Below are 20,127 nucleotides of genomic sequence, written 5' to 3'. Positions count from 1 at the left end.
AGTGAAAAAGAAAAAAGAAAAGGTTTTTAATTGCTCCAAAGTTGTGTGCATTATAGTGTTATCATGCTGGATGGTAAAATTAATTCCAGCTACTGTGTAAAGGGTATATTAGATGAGTTACGAGCATGCATTAGTATCAATTTACCACAGAGAGTAATTTTTTCTTTACGAACAAAGGCAAACAAGATCAATGTTGATATTTTAAGTTGTAGGAGTTCTTTGACTGCTAGTTAGATCAGTTACATAAGTCACCTTGTTGCAGAGTAATTTAAGGTAGCTAAAATTTTCTTGTTTTGATGGACAAAGCACAGAAGACAGCAGTCCACAGCTGAACAACAAATAATCTGTTCAGTCTTGAGGTAACACATTTTTCCCCTTCCTTTTTTCTTAGGTTCCACCACATCCATCAGGTCCTCCTGTGGTTGGTGCACTCCAACCACCTGCTTTCACAGCACCTTTAGGAATCCCACCTCCTGGATTTGCTCCTGGAGTGCCACCACCACCGCCGCCTCCATTTTTACGACCTGGTTTCAACCCAATGCATTTACCCCCAGGTATATTTATGTATTTTTAGGAATATTAAATCCTTTTTTTAACCATATAGCAAATAAAAGCATCTGCTGTATAAACTGCACAAGTATGTTTTGGTAAAGTGATACTCAGTGTTAATACATACTTTTTTATAGGCTTTCTTCCTCCTGGACCACCACCACCTATAACTCCTCCAGTATCTGTTCCTCACACTCCAGCAGTAAACATCCCAAATTGTAAGTGTTTAAATCTTGAGCGAGTGGCAGTAGAAGGAAGGTATCGTGCAAGCAGAAAAGCTGACTTTTTTTTAATATGTCAATGCATTGTTTCTTAGCTACAGCAACTGGTGTGAATGAAGACACTACAAAAGATTCATCTGTAGGAAATCCCATCCCAACAGTGGTTTCTGGATCCAGAGGGAATGCTGAAACTACCGATAGTTCCAAAATATATGGGACTGTGCCACCTCCTGTAGCACCTACTAACGTACCTGCTCCTGTCACCCAAGCTATTCCACTTCTCGGTAAGTTCATTTTTGTATATATTCTTCAGTTTATTGTTCCCTGAATTTAAAATACAATTTTGATTTTGCTACTGACTTACAGTTTGTGGGAAAGTAAAGCAGATTTTTCTAATTTTGTTGAAATTTCTGCCCTTCTGTTGTCTTTTAAATCATTCTTAGAGGCTTGATTTTGCACAGAAGGAGCAGTAATTTTTTATTATTATTATTAGTGAAGAACTGTTTTCTGAAGAAACAAAAAAACCATAACGTTTACAAATTCAGGACAGAACTCAATGCTGTCTACTTTTAACAAATTGGGGTTTATACCATATAGAAAACTAACTTCCAACAAAACATCTGTATGACATATGAACTGTGTTTTAGACTCAACTATTACATGTATAGAATTAACTTACAGAGAAACGGGGTGTTTTTAGTGTATTTTTTAAATCTGTGAAAATATGGTATCCTTTTTATGTATGGAATAAATTATTTTAATAAAACGAAAAAAACAAAAGCTGTTATTCAGCCCTGCAGTATTCTAGGTGTTGAAACCTTTTTAACAATAAGTTACCTTATTCAAATATTACAGAACGGTATTTTGACTAGCAAAGTCAAGCTAACTTTGGATATCTTACATAAATTACTTTTCATGATATGATACGAAGTCGGTCAGATTTTTAAAGAGTGTATACTGTTTAATGTTACAGAGGTCTGCTAAATATTTATTTTTGGATGGCCTTTTATGGGTCAGTGTTAAGAATATGCTCAAGAGACTTGTTTCTTACAAGTTTTAATGAGATTACTACATTTATGGGATTTCAGACCTTTAAATGAGAGCCTAATAAGTGAATGAAAAAGATAATTTTATTTTAGTTTGTTTCTGCCCAGAACTTTACAGTGTACACTGAAAAAAAACCCCAAAGATTGTCTCCCTGAGAGCTCACTGCTCTATTGGATTTGATGGCTAAATTTTCCAGCTGTGACTAGTGATTTTTGGATCCTTCATGTTGGAAACTTGAAATAAGACCCTTCTAAAAGGCATTTTTCAAAAAGTGAAGAGCTGCTTCTCTCTGAAAATCAGTCTGCTTTTTAAAATCTACCAGAGCAGATAGCAAAACCAGCAGCTAATTTGTTTTAGAGTATCTTGGACACCTGGCAAACAGAGGAAAGCTTAAAAACAATTCTGTGGTGATGCCATGGATTGAGAGAATTTTGTAGTGATAACGATTATCACACTATACATTTAAGACATTCACATCTTAATGATGAAGTTACACTTTTTGTAATGGTAATACCGTATTACCAGAGTTTTGAAGTTTCATGGTACTGTGTCTTGTACGGCATAACTTGAACATTTTATTCCAAGCCTTTGGAATGTATTAAGTTACTCTGCAGTTTGCTGTATCGCTATACACATAAGAAGAAGGTTTTACAAAATTAAGAGCGGAATGAAGTAAATCATACACCCACATTAGTTAGTAAATTATATACCCACATTAGTAGCTTTTTTTAATTCTTGCAAATTCAAGCAAGCTGAATTTGATAAATCTGAAGATCAAGAACTTGCCTTTGTTTTTATTAACTTGTTTACTGAATAGTTGAGGCAGAAAAGGTTGTCCATGTGGTCGGAGTGACTTCTCTCAGTGTTCAGTTTCATCACTGAGGGGATAGGAGAGTTTTTCCTTTTTATAAGATTGCATGTGTGAGCTTACAGAGTAGTCCTGAAGTAATAGCTTAGAGTTCTGTGTTTACTTAAGTAACAGCATTTGATGTTGATGAGTGTCTTATTTCAAGAAGAAGTTATTTATAATCAAGGAGTTACGTAAAATCCTTCCATCCTGACACTTCGGAGTTAAGGGGGACTGTTCACAATCTGATATAAGATAGAAGAAAACTAGAAGAGACAGATTATAATATTTTACATGATTAAAGAGAAAAGATTAATACCCATTGTCTTTGCTTTTAAAACTTTTCAGTAAGTTAACACAAACGAAACTGTCTTCTTAAAATCACTTTGATTAACTTATCAGTTGAGCTTAGCTCTGCACTTGAGAGTCCAGATCTGGCCTCTCCTTAGGCTGGAAGAAAAACATGAAAGAGGTGATGTTTTCGACCACTCGTGCTGATCTAGGTAGCAAAGGAGTGTCCCTTGAAGTCTTGCCCTCCCCGTCCTCTGAGTTCACGAGCTGGCCAGGCTGCATCGTCATTCCTTCCTTTTCATTCTGTGCGTCAGGTTTCACGCCTAGGGAAATCAAAGCATGGGAAATGGAGTGTGCCAGGGTTTCACCACGTGTGCGGACGTGAGATGCAATCTACATGTGCATCCCGGTCCCGGGGCCCAGAAGTACTTGCAGGCTTGACAATTTAAATGTAGCCTTAGTGTCTGACCTACGGTCTTGTACAGGTCAGAGGCAAATGAACTGGACAAAGTAAATGAGTAGGTACAGCATCACCCTCAGTTAGCCACGGGAAAGTGCAGACGAGGGACATCAAAGGCTTCAGACTAAAGGGCCTCGTGCTCACAAGTGTACGGTGCAGCAATTTGAACAGATGACTGATCGTGTGACTGGTTTCTCACGAAGTCCTCAAACTGCTCGTTAACCATTCCCATGATGTGGCTCCCCAAGCTGAGATAAGAAGGTGGAAGAAAGATTTGTTGTTTGACAGCACCATGAAGTATGTCATGAGGACTCTGCTCGGGGAAATAGGGATGAAGGGGCTTGAGTAGTGTAACATGAAGAATGAAGAAATGTTCTTCGACTATTTGGGCAGGATAGAAGAACTTACTTCAGCAGGCTGAATTCAAGGAATGAAGATTGCTCTGAAGAGACTGTCATAGAAATCTAAACTTAACCTTGCTTGAGAACACCTTATGTAATCTGTACAAACGCAGGAGCTCTTTTCTAATTTTTGTAAATTCAAAATGAAGCTTATCTATCTATCTGTTCAGTTTTTAAATGGAAGATATGTTACAAAGTAATTCTAAATTGATTATTGTAAGATTTCATATGCTTTCTTAGTAATGTAAGTTACGTTCTGTTTCATCTCCACTAATTTCATTCGCTCCTCCAATGTAATTCTTTCATCACTTCCAACAAAGACATGTCTGTGCTTCAGAGGAGTGATCCCTTGTGGACATTGTGTCTGAATTTTTTTGTGCTTATTTCTAAAAACCACCCTCAGGTTGTTTTGATTTAGTTGTATCCTTGATCATATTCTCTGCTGTCATAGCTTCTTGTTCTTAATTTGAACAAGATATTCCAGACTGTAACTGGTTTTGTGAGTGTGTGCTCATATGTCATTTTTAAAATGATCTGCAAAGCAGATATTTTTAGAGTCCTTTTACGTGTGCATATTGCAGAAAGTGACAGGCTTTTAAATAATTTTTGATTTGCCAACTTGTTCTTAGTGTTGAGCAAATGCTGTAATTTGGACCAGTAATAAACTGCTGTTGCAGATGCTGTGTTTCGAATATTCAGATTCTGTGATCTATTATCTTGATTAAATACACCATATTGCAGTTTGTAGGTTCTGGTCTAGTGCTCTTTTTACCAAAATTCCTACAATGATTATTACATATTATCAAAGATTAACTATACTGTAGTTCTCATCGAACTTGGTATTCATTTCCTGTTAATGCATGCTGAATTATTATTCTTTTCGCCCTTGCCGGTTTGTTCCTAACTAACTACATGGTCTTTCTGTAATCTGCATTAAATTATAAAAGACAGACTACAATATTCTCTGAGCTCATCACAGTATTACTGTATTATAAAGTGGATACTTCCTTCACAGGAAGGATGAGCTTTTTATTAATACAGGATATGAACAGTGATAAACCTAACACATTTCCAAATTTCTTGTGCTAGCCCATTTCAAAAGTGTAACAAACACTGCATGTTTGCTAATATATATATATATATATATATATATATATGACTGTTGCTTTCATAATACTACCGAATGAGAATTCAGAGGTAAGGGAACATGAACTCTCAAGCACCATTCATGCAATTCAGTTTTGCCTTGATGATTTCTTTGACCTGGATCAGTTTAGTGTTGATGTTTTATAAAGCAGGAATTTTAGAAGTCTTAATACCAGTAACCAGCACTGTATGCATAACGTAGTTAGACTCTTACGTTCCATTCAGGCATCTTACATGAATAGGAGCAAGCTCCTACTGGCTTCAGTGATGGACACTGACTACCCTGAAAAATGTTGGTATTTATGGCAAGTTATTTAAGCCGTGAATCGATATTTAGGCTCTTAAGTTTAGGCTTCTTTCTTTACAGTCTTGGCCTGGTCTAAAGGATTCTGTTCAAACCCCAGAAAAAGACACAAGACTTACAACACTGTCCCTCTTTCAAGAATTTCCTGGTGGTATTTAATGTTCTGATTTTAAGATGCAACATTCCCCACTGGAGAACGATAGGAGAATTAACGTGACATGCGAAATGTTGCAGAACATCAGCATCAAACTCAAAGTGTAAACCTTTAGCCCGTTCCGCTGGAATCATAAGCTTTTGCCTTCTTGTCTCATATACTGCCATCAGATTTGCAAAGGAGGTGTATTTGAAGCAGGATTGCTGTGTTGGGTACAGAAAACACCATTCCTCCACTTGCTTTCTTGTAACAGCACAGCTGAGAAGTAATTTAATGGATTATAAGAGACACTGTAATCACTTACTGAGCAGAGTTCAGTTTAAAAAAAAAAAATCAGATGCTACACTTCTCAGCATTTGTAACACTGATAATTATCGCAAGGGAACATGGGATTTGTCCAGCCAGAAGAGACTATAATCAGATATGAATTACGATGACACAGAAATCTGGCTTTTTACCTAATTTGGATGACTCCTGTGACCTCTCTGGATAGAAGATGCTTCTTCAGGACAGCTGTAGCATTTTGGCCTATGTCTTACGAGTAAAGTGAAATTATGAAACTTTTGACACTGTGTGATTGTTCTTGCACCTCTGAAACAACACTCGTGGGGTGATGGGTTTTTCTAGTACACTTGCATCTACGTTCTTCATAGTAAACACTCTTTGCAAGTTCTGAGGACCTTTTTCTATGCATCACTGGTTAACAGTTAAAATAAAACTAAGTTGTGAAAGCAGTCTATATTTTTGCACATTTGAACAGAATAACATACTAGGTGTAAGGTCTGAGGATTATCTCTCCAATATTAAAAGCCATCTTAGCCAAGTTATGCAGAATAAGCAGCTGGTGAAAGGGATGGCTGTATTTCATACCTATAAGCAAGAAACAAGGTTAGCTACTACAAAAAGGCTTACAGTTATGAACAAATGAATAAAATACAGGCTGGGGCAGATAAATTCCATCACTCATCTGCACAGGCATGAGATGGTCATTAAATCACTTGGTTGTTTCTCTACGAGCTCTGGTACTTCTTTGCAAGTTTGACGAACTATTTAAATTTTACATACCGCCTTTCCCTGTATAAGGCAACAAAGGGCTTTAAATTTTCCCAGACATTGCATGTGCAATCTGTACCAGTAGTTTTACTGAGCATTTTCAGTAAACTTGGATGTGTTTCTGGACAGCTCTTTGAGAGTAACTTTTTAATTGGTGCCTGGTTTGTCAGCACAGTGAGGAAACTCTAATAGTTCTTTCTACAGCATACTTCAGGCTCAAAATTCGACCGGGCTGATTTAAAGTAAAAAGTGTTCATCTACCCTGCTGATGCAGTCCAGATTGAAAGAGAATGAGTTTCACATACCATTATGCTGCTTCTGTGCTGCATTTTCTGTAGAAGTAAGGTTGAGAAATTCAATGACTCGTTAAATTTAAAAAAAATTTCACACTTGCCTCATGTTCATGCTGTTGTAACCCACATCTACTCTGCTGCTGTAGAGCAGAAGCATGTGCTCACTCTCTCCAGCTCATTAGATCTCAGTTACTCTTTTCTGCCTTTTTTTTAATCTTCTGTGGAAGAATTTACTTATCAACAAAAATATCCCCAAACCTCAGAATTCAGTAAAGTAACATTCTTGGAAGACATCATTAGCCGTATGTCTGTCTCATCAGATCTGTAGTACCAAGTCATGGGAAGAGTTTAAACTAGGTGACTTATACAGCCCTGGTTATGAACAGGAGGAGGGCTGTGCATTTTGAAGTTAAAAAGGGGTGGGGGGGGGGGGTGGTGGTGGTGGAACACAACCCCCAAAAAATATACTGTTGCTGCTGGAACATTTCTTTCAAAGAGTGTGACCTACCAGCCATGTCTTAAAAGTGACTGCTTGGAAGGGAAGGTAAGATGACTACCATGGACTGGGAAGAATATTCACATCTTTGTTACCCAAGCTCTCCCGATGGGCAAAATACATGATTTCCTTCTAATATGAATATAAAAAGCACTCAGAGAAAAAGGTTTTTGTTAGAGATGTTCTTGAGCATAAGAAGTGGTGCGGTGAAAGGGCAGCGTGTGTTCTTTAGAAGGCTCAGGCATATTTGGGATAGGAATGCTAAATAAATCAGACAGAGGAAGAGGGAAGCTACGACAGCTGAATGGAAGGTTATTTGGGCTGTCTGCTCCACCGTGCTCATTAAGCTGAACTCAAAGTGCAGTTTTCACTGATGACGCTGCCAAGTATTTAATTCTAGTACTAATTTACATAGCTATTTCACGTTCTAGTTTTACCCAGGACAGGAGTTACAAAATTTTACGTACCCTGCATTCTTAATTTTCATTTTTATTAATATACGTGGAAATAACACATTATTTATAGCCTCAACGATTTTATAAAGGAACGCAAGATGGATGAAGAAAGATTTGCACTTGTTCTGCTGGCAGCTGCTGATTCCTTTAAATTTCAGTTGGGGGGTTTAAAAACAATGCATGTGTTCTCAGATATGGAGCTTATTTTCAGGTAAATAAGAGTGCGCTAGCGAGCAGAAAGAGCCGATAGATCCAGTGTAAAGGCTACAGAGAACATGAGGCAGTAGCGTTACTAGTTCAAACAAAAGGAGGCACACGAGATAAGCTGGCACACGCTTATTGGTATGAAGTTCTCATCTGGAGCTCGGTAATCCTTCGTTTTGGCTCGTTGTGTTGATGGCAACAAGTTTTGGGCTGAGCTTTCTCAAACGGTATGTTCTGAGAGTTCATTTTTGTTTCCTCTTATGAAGACCATGTTAAAAACAAGAGTCCAGGAATAAAAAAGGAAAATAGTTGGTGTTGGATATGTGCTATAAAGCATGGAAAATTGTGTTTTGTTTTTTTTTTTTTTTAAAAAAAAAAAAATCCAGAAATTACGTGTTGCATTACCTGTTGTTACCTTTTAGTTTACATTGCAAGGTTTATTCTACTAAAATTAAACTTTGTTGTATCCCTTTTCTCTGGAAGGGTAAATTAAATTCCCTGGGATTTCCCGCTCCTAAGCCAGCCCTCTTCTGCCCTTACCTCTGCCTTCATAGCTCACTGTATCATCTGCTGCTTCTCATGCACGTTGAAAATCTTGTTGATGACCCATTCAAATCTTGAGCGTTTTAGGCAGATACGATTTTGCTGATTGTTTGTAATAGAGGAAGAATGTTTTAAAGCTAACTAAAGGAGGTGAGGCGTCTTTAATTAGAAGCCTGGGAAGCATAACCTATCAGGGAGGTGTTTCATCAGCAGTCAGTTGTCGAAGCAAGCCACTGAGCTGGCGATCAGGAAGAGCTCTGACCTGCAAAACGGCAATGGCTTCTTCGCAAAAAGAAGCCTTTAGGATAAGCGATGAGTTATTAATTACTGCTAGCACGACACAAACTTCTGTTTAAAGGCGATGCTCTCTTCACGGTATGTACACCAGCACAGGAAGCTTTGCAGGCTGCTGTCCCCCACCCCCCTCCCCCCCGACCCCAGTTTTGGTGTTACTCATTTCGTGAGATAATTTCAGCATGTTTGTGAAATTAGGAAAATGCCTTTTTCTTCCCTCCTGCCAGCCTCTGATTTCACTCAGTGTGTCTGTGTGTGTGTGTTTCAGGCACTCAAGGAGTTGCGCCGCCCCCGCCAGCACCTGTCGTTGGGTTGCAGACGCCGTCCACCGGCCTCTTAGGTGCCCGGCCCGGTTTGATACCACTCCAGCGACCGCCAGGAATGCCACCGCCCCCTCTGCAGCGCTTTCCCTTGATGCCGCCGCGACACATGCCTCCCCACATGATGCACAGAGGGCCCCCGCCGGGGCCGGGGGGCTTTGGGATGCCTCCCCCCCACGGAATGAAAACCCCTTTCCCGCCGCCGGGTCACTTTGTGAGACCCGGGGGGATGCCGGGAAGCGGGGGGCCAGGCGGACCCGAGGATAACAGAGATGGGAGGCAGTTTAGGAATGACAGGCAGACGTTCACGCCTAACAGAGACCAGGAGAGGTTTGGAAGGAGATCTTTTGGAAATCGGGTAGAAAACGATCGTGAGCGCTACGGTAACCGCAACGACGACCGAGATCACGAGCGGCTTGGTAATCGTGACAGGCGAGACTGGGGACGAAGAAGCCCCGAGCGCGACAGACACAGAGACTTGGAGGACAGAAACAGGCGGTCCAGTGGCCATCGAGACAGAGAGAGAGATTCGAGAGATAGGGAGTCTCGCAGAGACAAGGAAGAAAATCGAGGCAAGGAAAAACCGGAGATGACAGACAGGGCAGATGGCGACAAAAACCATGAATCTCACGGCGGCAGAATGGAAGACGCGGATGTTGTTTCAGAACTTGCCGCGGGAGAGTCTGAACCTACAGGTGTAAAACCTGTGGAAGAGTTAACATCCGAGGCTACCTCATCTGTGGAACAAGCGGAAAAGGAGATGGGCTCAGTGGCGGAGGCTCCTCGCTAGGGACTGGAAGTTGTCAAAAGACGACAGTGACATTTGTTGGAGTGTAGAGCTTTAGAGTTGTACAGTCTGCTGTATTATATTTGCTTCTGCTTATATCACAGCCCCTCGGTAGTTGGTGGGGAATTGTAAGCAATTTGATTGCTTCCCTTCTATTTAAAATAGCCACAACATAACATGAAATACTGAAGATATGATTAAAATATTACCCATTTTTGCTGTAACTTTTTTAAAGTTTTGACTTTAAAAAGTTTACAAATCAGAAGTAGAAGTGCTTTCTATTTTTTTTTTTTAATTTAAGAAAAGGTAACGGTGAAAGCTCCTCAAAACAATAGGGATGTGTTTTTAATAAACTCTATTTTCGTAACAAACTTTAACGTGTGCTATTCTTCCTACACTGCACTGAAGTGGAAAAGGAGTGTTCAACATCTTAAAGTTTGAACTGTTAATGCTGTACTGGAGTCTAAATTAGACTGTTTTGTTTATATTTGTTAAAAGAAATACATCTGTTTGTGTAGCTATTCACAGAAGCAAATTTCTATTTGTAATAGTCATCTTGATTTTTAGATTGCTGCATTTTAATGATTACTTGACCATACTAGGTAGAAGTTAGTGGTTTTAAACTGTTAATTGAAGAGTTAACTGTTTAGTGTTTGCAATGCAATCAGTTTTTTTTCTCTTCCCCCCCTCCCACCTGGTTCTGTGGTAAATGTTGCCCTGATTAGCCTTTTTTTAAAAAAGTGGACACCTTCAGACATACTCAGTCTGCTCTGCTTGTGATGTTATAAAATTACTGTGTGCGGTGGGCTAGGAAGCACGTCAGTTCAGCATTTTTTGTACTTGTTATTCATTGATGCTTTTTGGAAAGCGGGGTGAAAGAGAAATCAAAGACACCAAAACACAATATAAAAATGCTAACCTATTTTTTTTAAGTGGGGCTGGGAAAAGGAAGGGAGGCGGGAGGGTTGCTCGAGGATTTTAAAATGCTGCCTCTTCACTCACGCCAGTCTGGGCTGCTACTGTTGTCAGTGTTAACGATGTCTACCTCCTGTAATCCTGCAAGAGGTAGGTTTAAAATTTTTACCCACCTAGCCTTGTACCTATGGGACTGATGGACAAAAGAGTGCATTTTCTGGTATCTGTCTTAAGTTTTGCCGTCTTCTCTCCATATCACTTCAGTAATCTTAAGAGGGCAAACACTAGTTCTTGGTGGTCGGCCCTTCAGGCGCAGTTTTGAAAGACAGCTGCGCTGTACCGTGCAGCGGCGGTGCCCTGGCAGCTCTGCCCTGACACGCGCTGGCCCGTCGATCGCCTGGGTGGCAGCAGGCCTGCAGCTGAAGCTTGCTTAACTCTAGAAGCGCAGCAGAAAAATTGTATGAACCCTGTGCATATTTAATTTTTTCCCCCCCTACCTTGATATAGGTGTGTTCTACTTTTAAAGTTGCTTTTTTTTTCCCCCCTAAGTGAAGGGCAGCGGCTTTCTCACATTAGTACTTTTTCACAGCTGCTCTGCAGCAGAGGGGTTTTTTTTGGGGGGGTGGGGAAGCAAGTGTGGAGTTATGGACTGGGGAGAGGACATATATTTTTATGTTCTTGCAATAGCAGAATAAAGAGAGAAAAAAACCTGTTTACATACTTGTAGTGAATTCAGCTTCCATGTGTTAAAACCTGTGTCCTTAATGTTTGTTTCATGCTGGGCCAGTGGAACTAACTTTTTTCATACAAAGCCAGACATTTATGTCTTATGTTTAAGACTTGTCTTAGTAGAAACTGCCGTAATTCTGTAAGGAGGTAGGATTTTTTTTAATGAATACACTTTATTAAAAGATTTGAAGACAAGAATGAAAGAGACGGAAGGCTTATCTGTTCACACAAATGCCACCTCACATTCTCTCCGCTTCCCTTTTTAGGAAATTGAAAACAAAGCCTACAAAAACTGTGGACATCCTTTGCCTTCTGAAGCAGTAACTGTATAACAAACCTACTGGTGATGCCTCATCTTTACAGCATCACCAGAGTAGCTTTATCCCACCCTTGTACAACTACCAAATTCCTGGCTTTAAAGTAAGGCAAGCCATAAATTTTTACTGGGAGATTAATTAGCTCAGCATAAGCATCTGTTACTGATAAAGACAATACAGTGTTAGCAGCTGACACCTTGGTTATCGGGCCTATGCCTGCCAGTCACAGTTATTGGTACATAAATAGTGCATTACTTCTACATCCTTTGACACAGCACTGACTTCTAGGCTAGCGTGCCATCAGACATTTAACCCAACAAGAGAGAACAGGTTTGAAAGTCAAGATCTGCATGTACCAGGCTTTCAAAGCAGCAAGGTTCAGCACCCAGAACAGTGGGGAGAGGAGGCGAGCAGCAGAGCTGCCAGAGCTCTCATTCCGCTACAGCTCAACCTGCAGTTGGCAAGTACTTGCTGTTTTTTCCCCCCGCTTTGGGAAAGGGGAGACAACAGAACCATCCTCACAACTTCTGCGGCGCAAAGAGGTGCTGGTGGTGGGCGGTCGGTGTTCCCTGTCCGCTGCTGGGGGGAGGGAGCCAAAAGGTGCAGTCGCTGCCTCGGTTCTGCTGCAGCAGCTGAATCAGAGCATAGGCTAATCCCCTGGAAGAGGTACAGGTGGGTAGAGACTGCACACACCACTGTTTGCAATGACTAAGGTTAAAGTGTTTTTACAGTATTCTTGCTATACTTCCAAAAGCCATTCCATTTGTAATGCGCTACACTGGAATCTGGCTGTCTAGAACTACAACCAGCTACTTCCATGAGTATCTCTAGGTACAAGATGAAGGAATGTTGATGCAAGTCTTCATTAAAATTAGTAATTTTCTCTATTAAAAAAACTCTGAAATCCTTGTTTAAGAGGTACAGACAAGAAAATAATGAAAGCTAGCACTTAGTGTACAGCGATGACAGTGCTGAAAAGCTTTATGAAGTTAAATACAGAGCATCTGGCTAGGTATATCCTTTTTAAGGAAAGACCTGTTCCACACTAGACCCTCCTGCACAGCTTGGAAAAAAAAAAACCAAAAAGAAAAGAAAGCTGCCTTCCCCAAGGCATCCAGGCTTCCATTGCACAGCCACCCAGAACAACCCAACCACACAGCCCAGATGAGGTGCAAGGACACACACCAGAGCCAGACCTTTCCGCAAGCTTAAGGCTTCCCCACCGCAAGCACACACACCACGCAGTCACATGGGAGCAGGTGCCACAGGTGTCACACACTGCTAACATTTTCCAGCAAAAAGGTATTTCTGCAAAGCAGCAGTTGTCCTGAGGTACATAAGCCCCTAACTGTAGTGCACAGAGCACACCAGAGCCACAGAACACAGGCTTCTGTCACAGGAAAACATACAACAGTGTTTCTCATTACTTGCACACTGACTGATCTCAGGTCTTTGTTGTTCCAGGGTTACTGGCTGGAAGCAACTTGCACACTGTTGGTGTCTAGCAAATTAACTACTGACATGATGAAGTCCAGGCCTACTTTTCATGTTAGCATAGCAGCAGGTAGGGGTTTGTTGTGTGGTGGGTGTTTTTTTTTTAATAGACAGCAAGACCAAGGTGTATTTGCCCAGCAAGTTTATTACACAAGTTTGAAACCTACAAATGCTGCAACTTCACCAGGAGGAAGCCTCAATACATACAACAGTACCTACTGCTCTTTGGTGAGTAGTCATGCTAGAGCTTGTAAGGCTAATCCTCCAAATCCCACAGCATACTAGAAGTTTTGGTGTTCAGGATGTGATCACTACTACACATCTTCCATTACACAGAACAGGAGTCCCAGTTAGTGAAGATTATACTTAATGGTTACAGCAGATGCTTTAGCAGAAGACTACAGAGACATTCCATCAGGGTCACTTTAATTCCAATATACATCATACAAAATTAAGTCAGTTTTCACCAGTTTAAGTGATGCTCAGAATGCAGAGTAGTAATGAGATTAAGTGATAAATGTTTTGCTTGCACAAGGAAGGGCAAGGACAGCATTTGCAATGAAATACAGCCCATTTATCACTGTCATCTTAAGCATTTCAGGTACAATACTTAGCTCTTTGCTATTCCAATTACACCACAAGCTAAACGAGGGCCAGCATTTCCAGTTAATTTGCTCTCATTATCTCCCCCTCTACCCAGGTCATCGCATTTTTCATGGACCTAAAAAGAGAATTGAAGATACCTTAATTCATGTTATTGCGTAACTAATCAACATTTTCCACTACTCACATTAGTAGCAGCAGCAACAAGCAGTATCACCAGCTACCAGCAGGGTGTGTTACACAGAGGGAACCTATTTTAACTATGCAATGCTGAATGCCAGATTGATACTCACACTAAGGACTGAAGACTAGACTTGTCTAAAAAGATGAGTCACCTTCAGCTGAATTTGTCTGAACAGGAAGTCACCAAAACCCCACATTTTGAAAAGTCATTACTAGTCCAAGAGCAAGCTTGGAGGACTTGACATTCAAGGTCGCCCTTACAACACAAGACTGACCGCTGCACTGTGAGTGCAGGGCCTTGGCCACACCATCCCAAGGGCTACACCGCACATCTCCCTGCGCCGTGGCCATCAGTCCCAGCCTCTGTCACCCAGTACAGTGTTCTGTGTACACTGTGGTCTCGGCACACACTGGAGTCCCAAGGGGAACGAGACTGACAACGCTCATGGGCAGCCAAGCCCACTCAGCCTCTGCCTCCCTCCTTCCCAGGGAGGCCACAGCACAAGTTACACCACCAGCTACCAGATCGGTACCAGTGAACAGTGCCTGGAAGCGCCCATTGCCATGCCTTTCGGTGACAGCATTTGTGCCAGACTGCCAGTTCCTTCCTCAAATCAGGTTGCTTTAGTCACTCACAGCTAGAAGAGGCAAAGTTAAACAGAGAGCAACATCTTCAGAAGGCAGGCAGAAAATTAAGATCTCATGGCAGTGAAGCGGCATACTAATGCACAGCAGACCTCCAGGCAAGGCTTCAAAGAACTCCTCATCCTGAAAATCTTGCACTACCAGTTCTGTAACAACCACCAGGGACTGGCCACCAGCATCAAAAACTCTCTGCTCCCTGGCAAGATTGCTCTAGAGTTCCTTAAAGCATCCAAGCAGGCACCAAGACACTTACCACCATGGTACGTCCAATGACGCTATGTGGTCCACTAAGAGAAATGATGGGATCTTCTATTTCCACTTCTGCCACTCCTCCTTTAGCACTCACATTGCCAAGGTCTCCCACGTGCCTACACAAAGATGCAGAGAAACTCATAGAAAACTTGGTTGAATTGAAAGCTCTAAGTGATGGTCTGGACAATACAATACCCATAGTTACTACATTCAAGTACTCCACCACCTTCAACAGCACATACATCCTCATTTACCACCACCAATCAATCTTGAACACTTCCACTATTTTGACTCCTTTAGTTCAAGGTACAATTAAAATTCAGTCCCTGGTACAACTTGAAACTCGAAGGTTAATCAACTTTGGGGAACGGAATGCCATCATGCCCCAGTGAGCGAAGCCAACAGTGCACAACTATAGCCAAAAATTCCCCCACACTGATAGCATCTCCCTCTGCTCAAAGGTGTCTCAAATTAGGTGAAAACCTTTCCTGCACATTACAAGGTTTGGTGTAAACACTGCCACTATGGTGTAAATACTGCCACTATGGTTAAGAGCTTTTAATGTTATCACAAACCAGCTATTCCACCAGCAGCAGCAGGCTTTCAGTTTAAATATGCTTAGTAAAAGCAGTCTGCCAAGTGACACATCAGAGAGGAGGCACTAAGTGCTAGCTAAGTTTAATCTCTACCAGGGATGACTATTCAAGCTTGCCTGGCATTTTCCCATACACTTTGCATTAAACCCTACCACAGAGTTTCTAATCAGAGTTAGATCTCCACTAGGACTTCCCTTAAGAATTAAGCCTCAAGCAGTTCCGTTTGAAATTCTGGACATTCCAGTGTATTGTTTCCTACACAACTGCCCCAAACAAAACATCCACTCAAAAGACAAGCCGCTGTTCTGCAAGACTCTTCTATCCAGATTTAGAACCTTGAATATCAACTTGTTTCTAAAACTCTCCATGCATGCAGGGTGACATGACCAGCTCAGCTAGCTGAATGCTGACTACCAGCTGCTTCGACAGCACAGCACTAATTTCATATTTTTAACCAAGTCCTATAAAATCAGGTCAAGGTCAGTTTTCTGTTTAGCAGTTTGCTTGATTTAAGCTTCTGGGAAGCTTCAGTCCAATTGTTTCAACTCTACACTGCTAAAAGCACAATCTAGTTCTTATACCCTCCTAAGGAATTCCCCAGCAGGCAGGTTACACTAGAATCAGGATTTGACAAGGCAGAACCAGCAGAAGCCACAATGTTCATGCAATTTGGACCTTGAGCACTGGAGCAGCTGGCTGCCTGTGAAGCCCATGAGCACAAACCATTTCATGCTGCTCTGTCATCCAGACAGCTGGCTAGCAGCCAGCTTGCTGGGTCTGGCATGCAACTGATCACTCAGGTATGAATTTATCAGTCACAGAAGGTGCAGTTACAGACATGAATGTGAGCATTCAAAAGCTAATCACAATGCCAAGCTGGTCACAGTGCTGGTCTAGACCCTACCCGTGCAAGACCAGCCTATCTTTTACACTTGCTCCTACCTCTACCTGCTTCAGCTCTTGCGCAGCCCCCTCACAGTCTCTGAAGCCCATCAGCTCAGACATCAGGCCTCAAGCATGCAAGGGTTCCGCGAAGGTAACTGGACTATGAAAACTGCTTCCAGGGAAAGCGTTAGGTCTGAGCTCCCACTGAGGTACGGAGATATTCAGCGTAAGCATCAGACCCTGTACTCACACACAACCCCTAAGGACTACATACTGTAGGTACTATGGTACCCAAGCTAACAGGATAAGACAACCCAGCAAACCCAATAAAGCCACCATGCCTGGGCACACAGCTTGGTATTCATCTTGTAGTCTCCACTGAAGCCTCAGTACCTTCCATTGATGATCCTGATCTGCCACATGACAAGCCTGCATCCAGCTCAACAACTGACAACTTAGGGACTCTGTTGTCAAAAGCTGGCCCCAAAACAGAAGCAAACCACCACTGACCAAATAAGGCTTTAATGCATGAACTCCCCCTACTCATACCCTGAGGAACCTTCACTCAGCAAGAGACTTTATTTCCTCTTCTCCCCAAGCTATGACAAAACCAAGAATGTGTCCCAAAGACTACATTTTTACCAATACTCCTGGAGCCAAGGTGTCTAACAAACCACCATACAGCTATCAGAGCCTTTAAGTGACTCTAAAAGTCCAGCAGGAGTTACTAGTTTTCTTCTGGTATGGTCCTAGCATTAGTCATGCACTGGCCTCTCAAGCACAACATAGCGCTTAGATGGCCTCTCAAGCACAACATACTACTGCATGGAGTAGCTACCCAGTAAGAGGCTAGGCACATTAAACTCACCTTTCTGCATCTTTTGGTCCACCATGCTGCTTGCCTTCAGGATTGAAGTGAGAACCTGCACTGGTACACCCTGAAACAGAACGCAGCCATCAAAAGTTGATTTTTGCAGCAGCCAGTTTAAATCTGGTTGCTTCTACAGTATGCACCAAGGTAGTCCTCCTACAGCCAGAGGCACTGAAGTCACTAATGACAAAACAGCTACTCTCCTGTTAGATGTTGTACTAATCCTTTGAGTTGAGTAACCTACTATAGACCTACAAGTTCCATAAAGTAAGATTACTCATTCTAGAACACTCTGGGCTCAGTTGAAAGCTTTTTAACACTAGGGTATCAAAGTATTTAGGTTAGTGTTTGATATGTCAGATCTTGAACACAAGTGTAAACATGTTCAAAGTATTAAATGGGAAGCAATTCCTTAGGAAATGTCATCATTTCTTAACACAGATTTGCAGTCATGAGACCTAAGCACACCTATACCAGTTACGGCTGCAACACTAAAAGAAGCTCTTTAAAGCTGAGCAATCACATTACAGCTGTAACTCAAAAGCTTGGATAGACATCTTACCATTTGTATTGTCCCCAAATTCATGGACATGGAAGCCATGTTCTCCATCAGCCAAGCCACTGATTTTTCCAGTAACTTTCACTGGTCCATCACCCTTTAATAGAAAGAATTTATTATCAGCAAAATGACTACAGCATTAAACAGCCTTGTGCTAAGCAAAGCTTCCTAGTCAACAGAAAGTACTAGAGACTCCACTACAAGCTCAGCTACCAGGACATGAACAATTACCCTCCTATACTAAACTGATTCTACATGGCAATACAGCATTTCACAGAATTTATTTAGCCACCTAAAATACACTCTTCCTATTATGTATCAACAAGCAAAAGGAACACCTTTGATCAGACTGCTTGCTTTTGAGAATGATCACATACTTCCATCTGGAAGCACAAGTAACCCTGAAGTCATTCCTCCTCTACGGATACAGTATTGCCTGCATGCAGCCCCGGCTTCTTTACCGAGGATAAACGACCGAGCGTTCAAAAGGGCTCTGGCCGTTCAGCAGTCAAGGCTCCGTTGAGCCCTACTCCGATAGCGGTAAACAAGCTGGGTCGGGAGGCTATGGCCGGCTGCAGCGCGGAGCTCAGCTGCGCACCCCGGGGCAGGGCAGAAGCCCCACGACCGCTTTCCCACCCCCTCTCCGCGCCACCACGCAGCGCCGGGCGGGCCCAGCCTCAGGGCAGCCGCTCGCCACCAGAGCCGGGGGCACCCAGGGGCAAGAGAGCAGCAGCCCCGCTCCCTCCCACCACGGCGGGGCCGCGGGCGCACAGCAGCCGGCGGGGCCGCGGCCCAGCCTGAGGCCGCGCAGCGCAGCACCCACCGAGGGGAGGAAGGGGAAGGGAAGCCGCGCCGCCCGCCCCGCACAATGACTCAGCAACCGCGGCCGGGCGAGCCCCCGCGGGAGGCGCAGCGTCGCGCCCGCCGCCGGCCCTTGCCTGCTGCTGGAAGTAGATGACGCCCTGCACGGGGCCGGCCCCCTTCATCACGCACACGGCCTTCAGCGTCGCCATGTTCCCGCGGCGGCCGGAGAGCGGCGCACTGCGCAGACCCCAGCAATAACCGCCCGATAAGTGAGGGTACGCCCCTCCCGCGGCCCTTATATAGAGCGGGCGTCAGCGCCGCGGCCAATCGCGGTGCGCTCGCGGCGCTCCTCGTGCAGTTATTACGCGGGGTTCGGCCAATCGGGGGGGGGTGGGTCTTGGCAGCGCGCGGGTGTGCGCCAATCAGTGGCACCCGTCTCTGAGCCAATGGGCGGGTGAGCGGCCCCCTGGCGGGGGCGGGCGTTGTGTAACGGTAGCGGCGGCCGCCTCAGGGGCTGCTGCGGGCGGCGCGGCCGCCGCGGGAGGAAGGGTGGGGGCGGGAGCCGCTGCCGTGAGGGCAGGGGGGAAGCGCGGCCTCCTCGGCCGCTGGCGAAGTGGTGCCCGGGCCTGGGCAAGCTAGGCAGCGGGGGAGAAGGGGCCAGACGTGCGCCTTGGCCTACTCCGCGTTTGCTCTCGCGAGCCTGAGGGAATTTCCCCCTGCGTTTCACATCGTGGTGGCACTTGGGCCCTGAGGAGACCGCGTGCTTTAAGCGGTTTCACTTTAAAGCTTCCATCAGGCTTCAGTTTTTCGGTCTTCTAATGCTATGATTTCATCCAGACATAGAAAATCGCTTTTTATACATGTGCCCTAAAGTAGCGATATGAGGAGAGCAACAGCAGTGTTTTTCTTTTCTGCAAACGTTTTTCTTGTGGTATCTCTGCATCTTTTTCCCTTCCCCTGGAGGCTGTTTTCCAGTATTACAGTGACTGAGGTGTGTCGCATCATGAACTCCTGTTTAAAATTGGAATGCAATTTCAAAGTTCTTCTGAATAGAATCATAGAATCATTTAGGTTGCAAAAGATCTTTAAGATCATCAAGTCCAACCATTAACCTAACACTGCCAAGTCTGCCACTAAACCATGTCCCTAAGCACCACATCTACCCGTCTTTTAAACACCTCCAGGGGTGGTGACTCAACCACTTCCCTGGGCAGCCTGTTCCAGTGCTTGACAATCCCTTCACTGAAGAAATTTTTCCTAATATCCAACCTAAACCTCCCCTGGTGCAGCTTGAGGCCGTTTCCTCTCGTCCTATCGCTAACTACATGGGAGAAGAGACCAACACCCACCTCACTACAGCCTCCTTTCAGGTAGTTGTAGAGAGCGATAAGGTCTCCCCTCAGCCTCCT

The 20,127-nt window shown here is 43.3% G+C and overlaps 2 protein-coding genes across 3 annotated transcripts in view; one reads left to right on the top strand and one right to left on the bottom strand.

Moving 5' to 3' along the window:
- Positions 1-10,534, top strand: part of SCAF4 (SR-related CTD associated factor 4) — a 47,818-nt gene extending 37,284 nt beyond the window's left edge. For both annotated transcript variants that reach the window (XM_075713222.1, XM_075713215.1), the window contains 4 exons: positions 392-554; positions 687-767; positions 866-1,054; positions 9,027-10,534. In XM_075713222.1, the coding sequence (XP_075569337.1) occupies positions 392-554; positions 687-767; positions 866-1,054; positions 9,027-9,868 (1,275 nt within the window). In that variant the 3' untranslated portion in view covers positions 9,869-10,534. The remainder of the gene's footprint in view (positions 1-391; positions 555-686; positions 768-865; positions 1,055-9,026) is intronic.
- Positions 10,535-13,445: 2,911 nt separating this feature from the next.
- Positions 13,446-18,988, bottom strand: SOD1 (superoxide dismutase 1). The gene is made up of 5 exons (XM_075717512.1): positions 18,852-18,988; positions 17,918-18,013; positions 17,353-17,422; positions 15,005-15,119; positions 13,446-14,041 (listed from the first exon to the last, which is right to left on the bottom strand). The coding sequence occupies exons 1-5, from the start codon at positions 18,925-18,927 to the stop codon at positions 13,931-13,933; spliced, it is 468 nt and encodes a 155-aa protein (XP_075573627.1). The 5' UTR covers positions 18,928-18,988; the 3' UTR covers positions 13,446-13,930.
- Between the last annotated feature and the right edge of the window lie 1,139 nt (positions 18,989-20,127).

The sequence above is a fragment of the Pelecanus crispus genome, chromosome 1 (assembly GCF_030463565.1).
Source record: "Pelecanus crispus isolate bPelCri1 chromosome 1, bPelCri1.pri, whole genome shotgun sequence".
NCBI classification, from domain to species: Eukaryota; Metazoa; Chordata; class Aves; order Pelecaniformes; family Pelecanidae; genus Pelecanus; species Pelecanus crispus.
Note: the sequence above shows the minus strand (reverse complement) of the source record. Positions and strands in the feature narration are given on the sequence as shown.

What these genes read in the sequence shown, in the direction of transcription:
- SOD1 (XM_075717512.1), bottom strand. Translation starts at nt 18,927, where the DNA reads ATGGCGACGCTGAAGGCCGTGTGCGTGATGAAGGGGGCCGGCCCCGTG. An exon ending in CATCTACTTCCAGCAGCAGG is followed by an intron (nt 18,014 to 18,851) that starts CAAGGGCCGGCG and finishes TCTTTCTATTAA; the next exon opens with AGGGTGATGGACCAGTGAAA. An exon ending in GGACCAAAAGATGCAGAAAG is followed by an intron (nt 15,120 to 17,352) that starts GTGAGTTTAATG and finishes ATCTTTGTGTAG; the next exon opens with GCACGTGGGAGACCTTGGCA.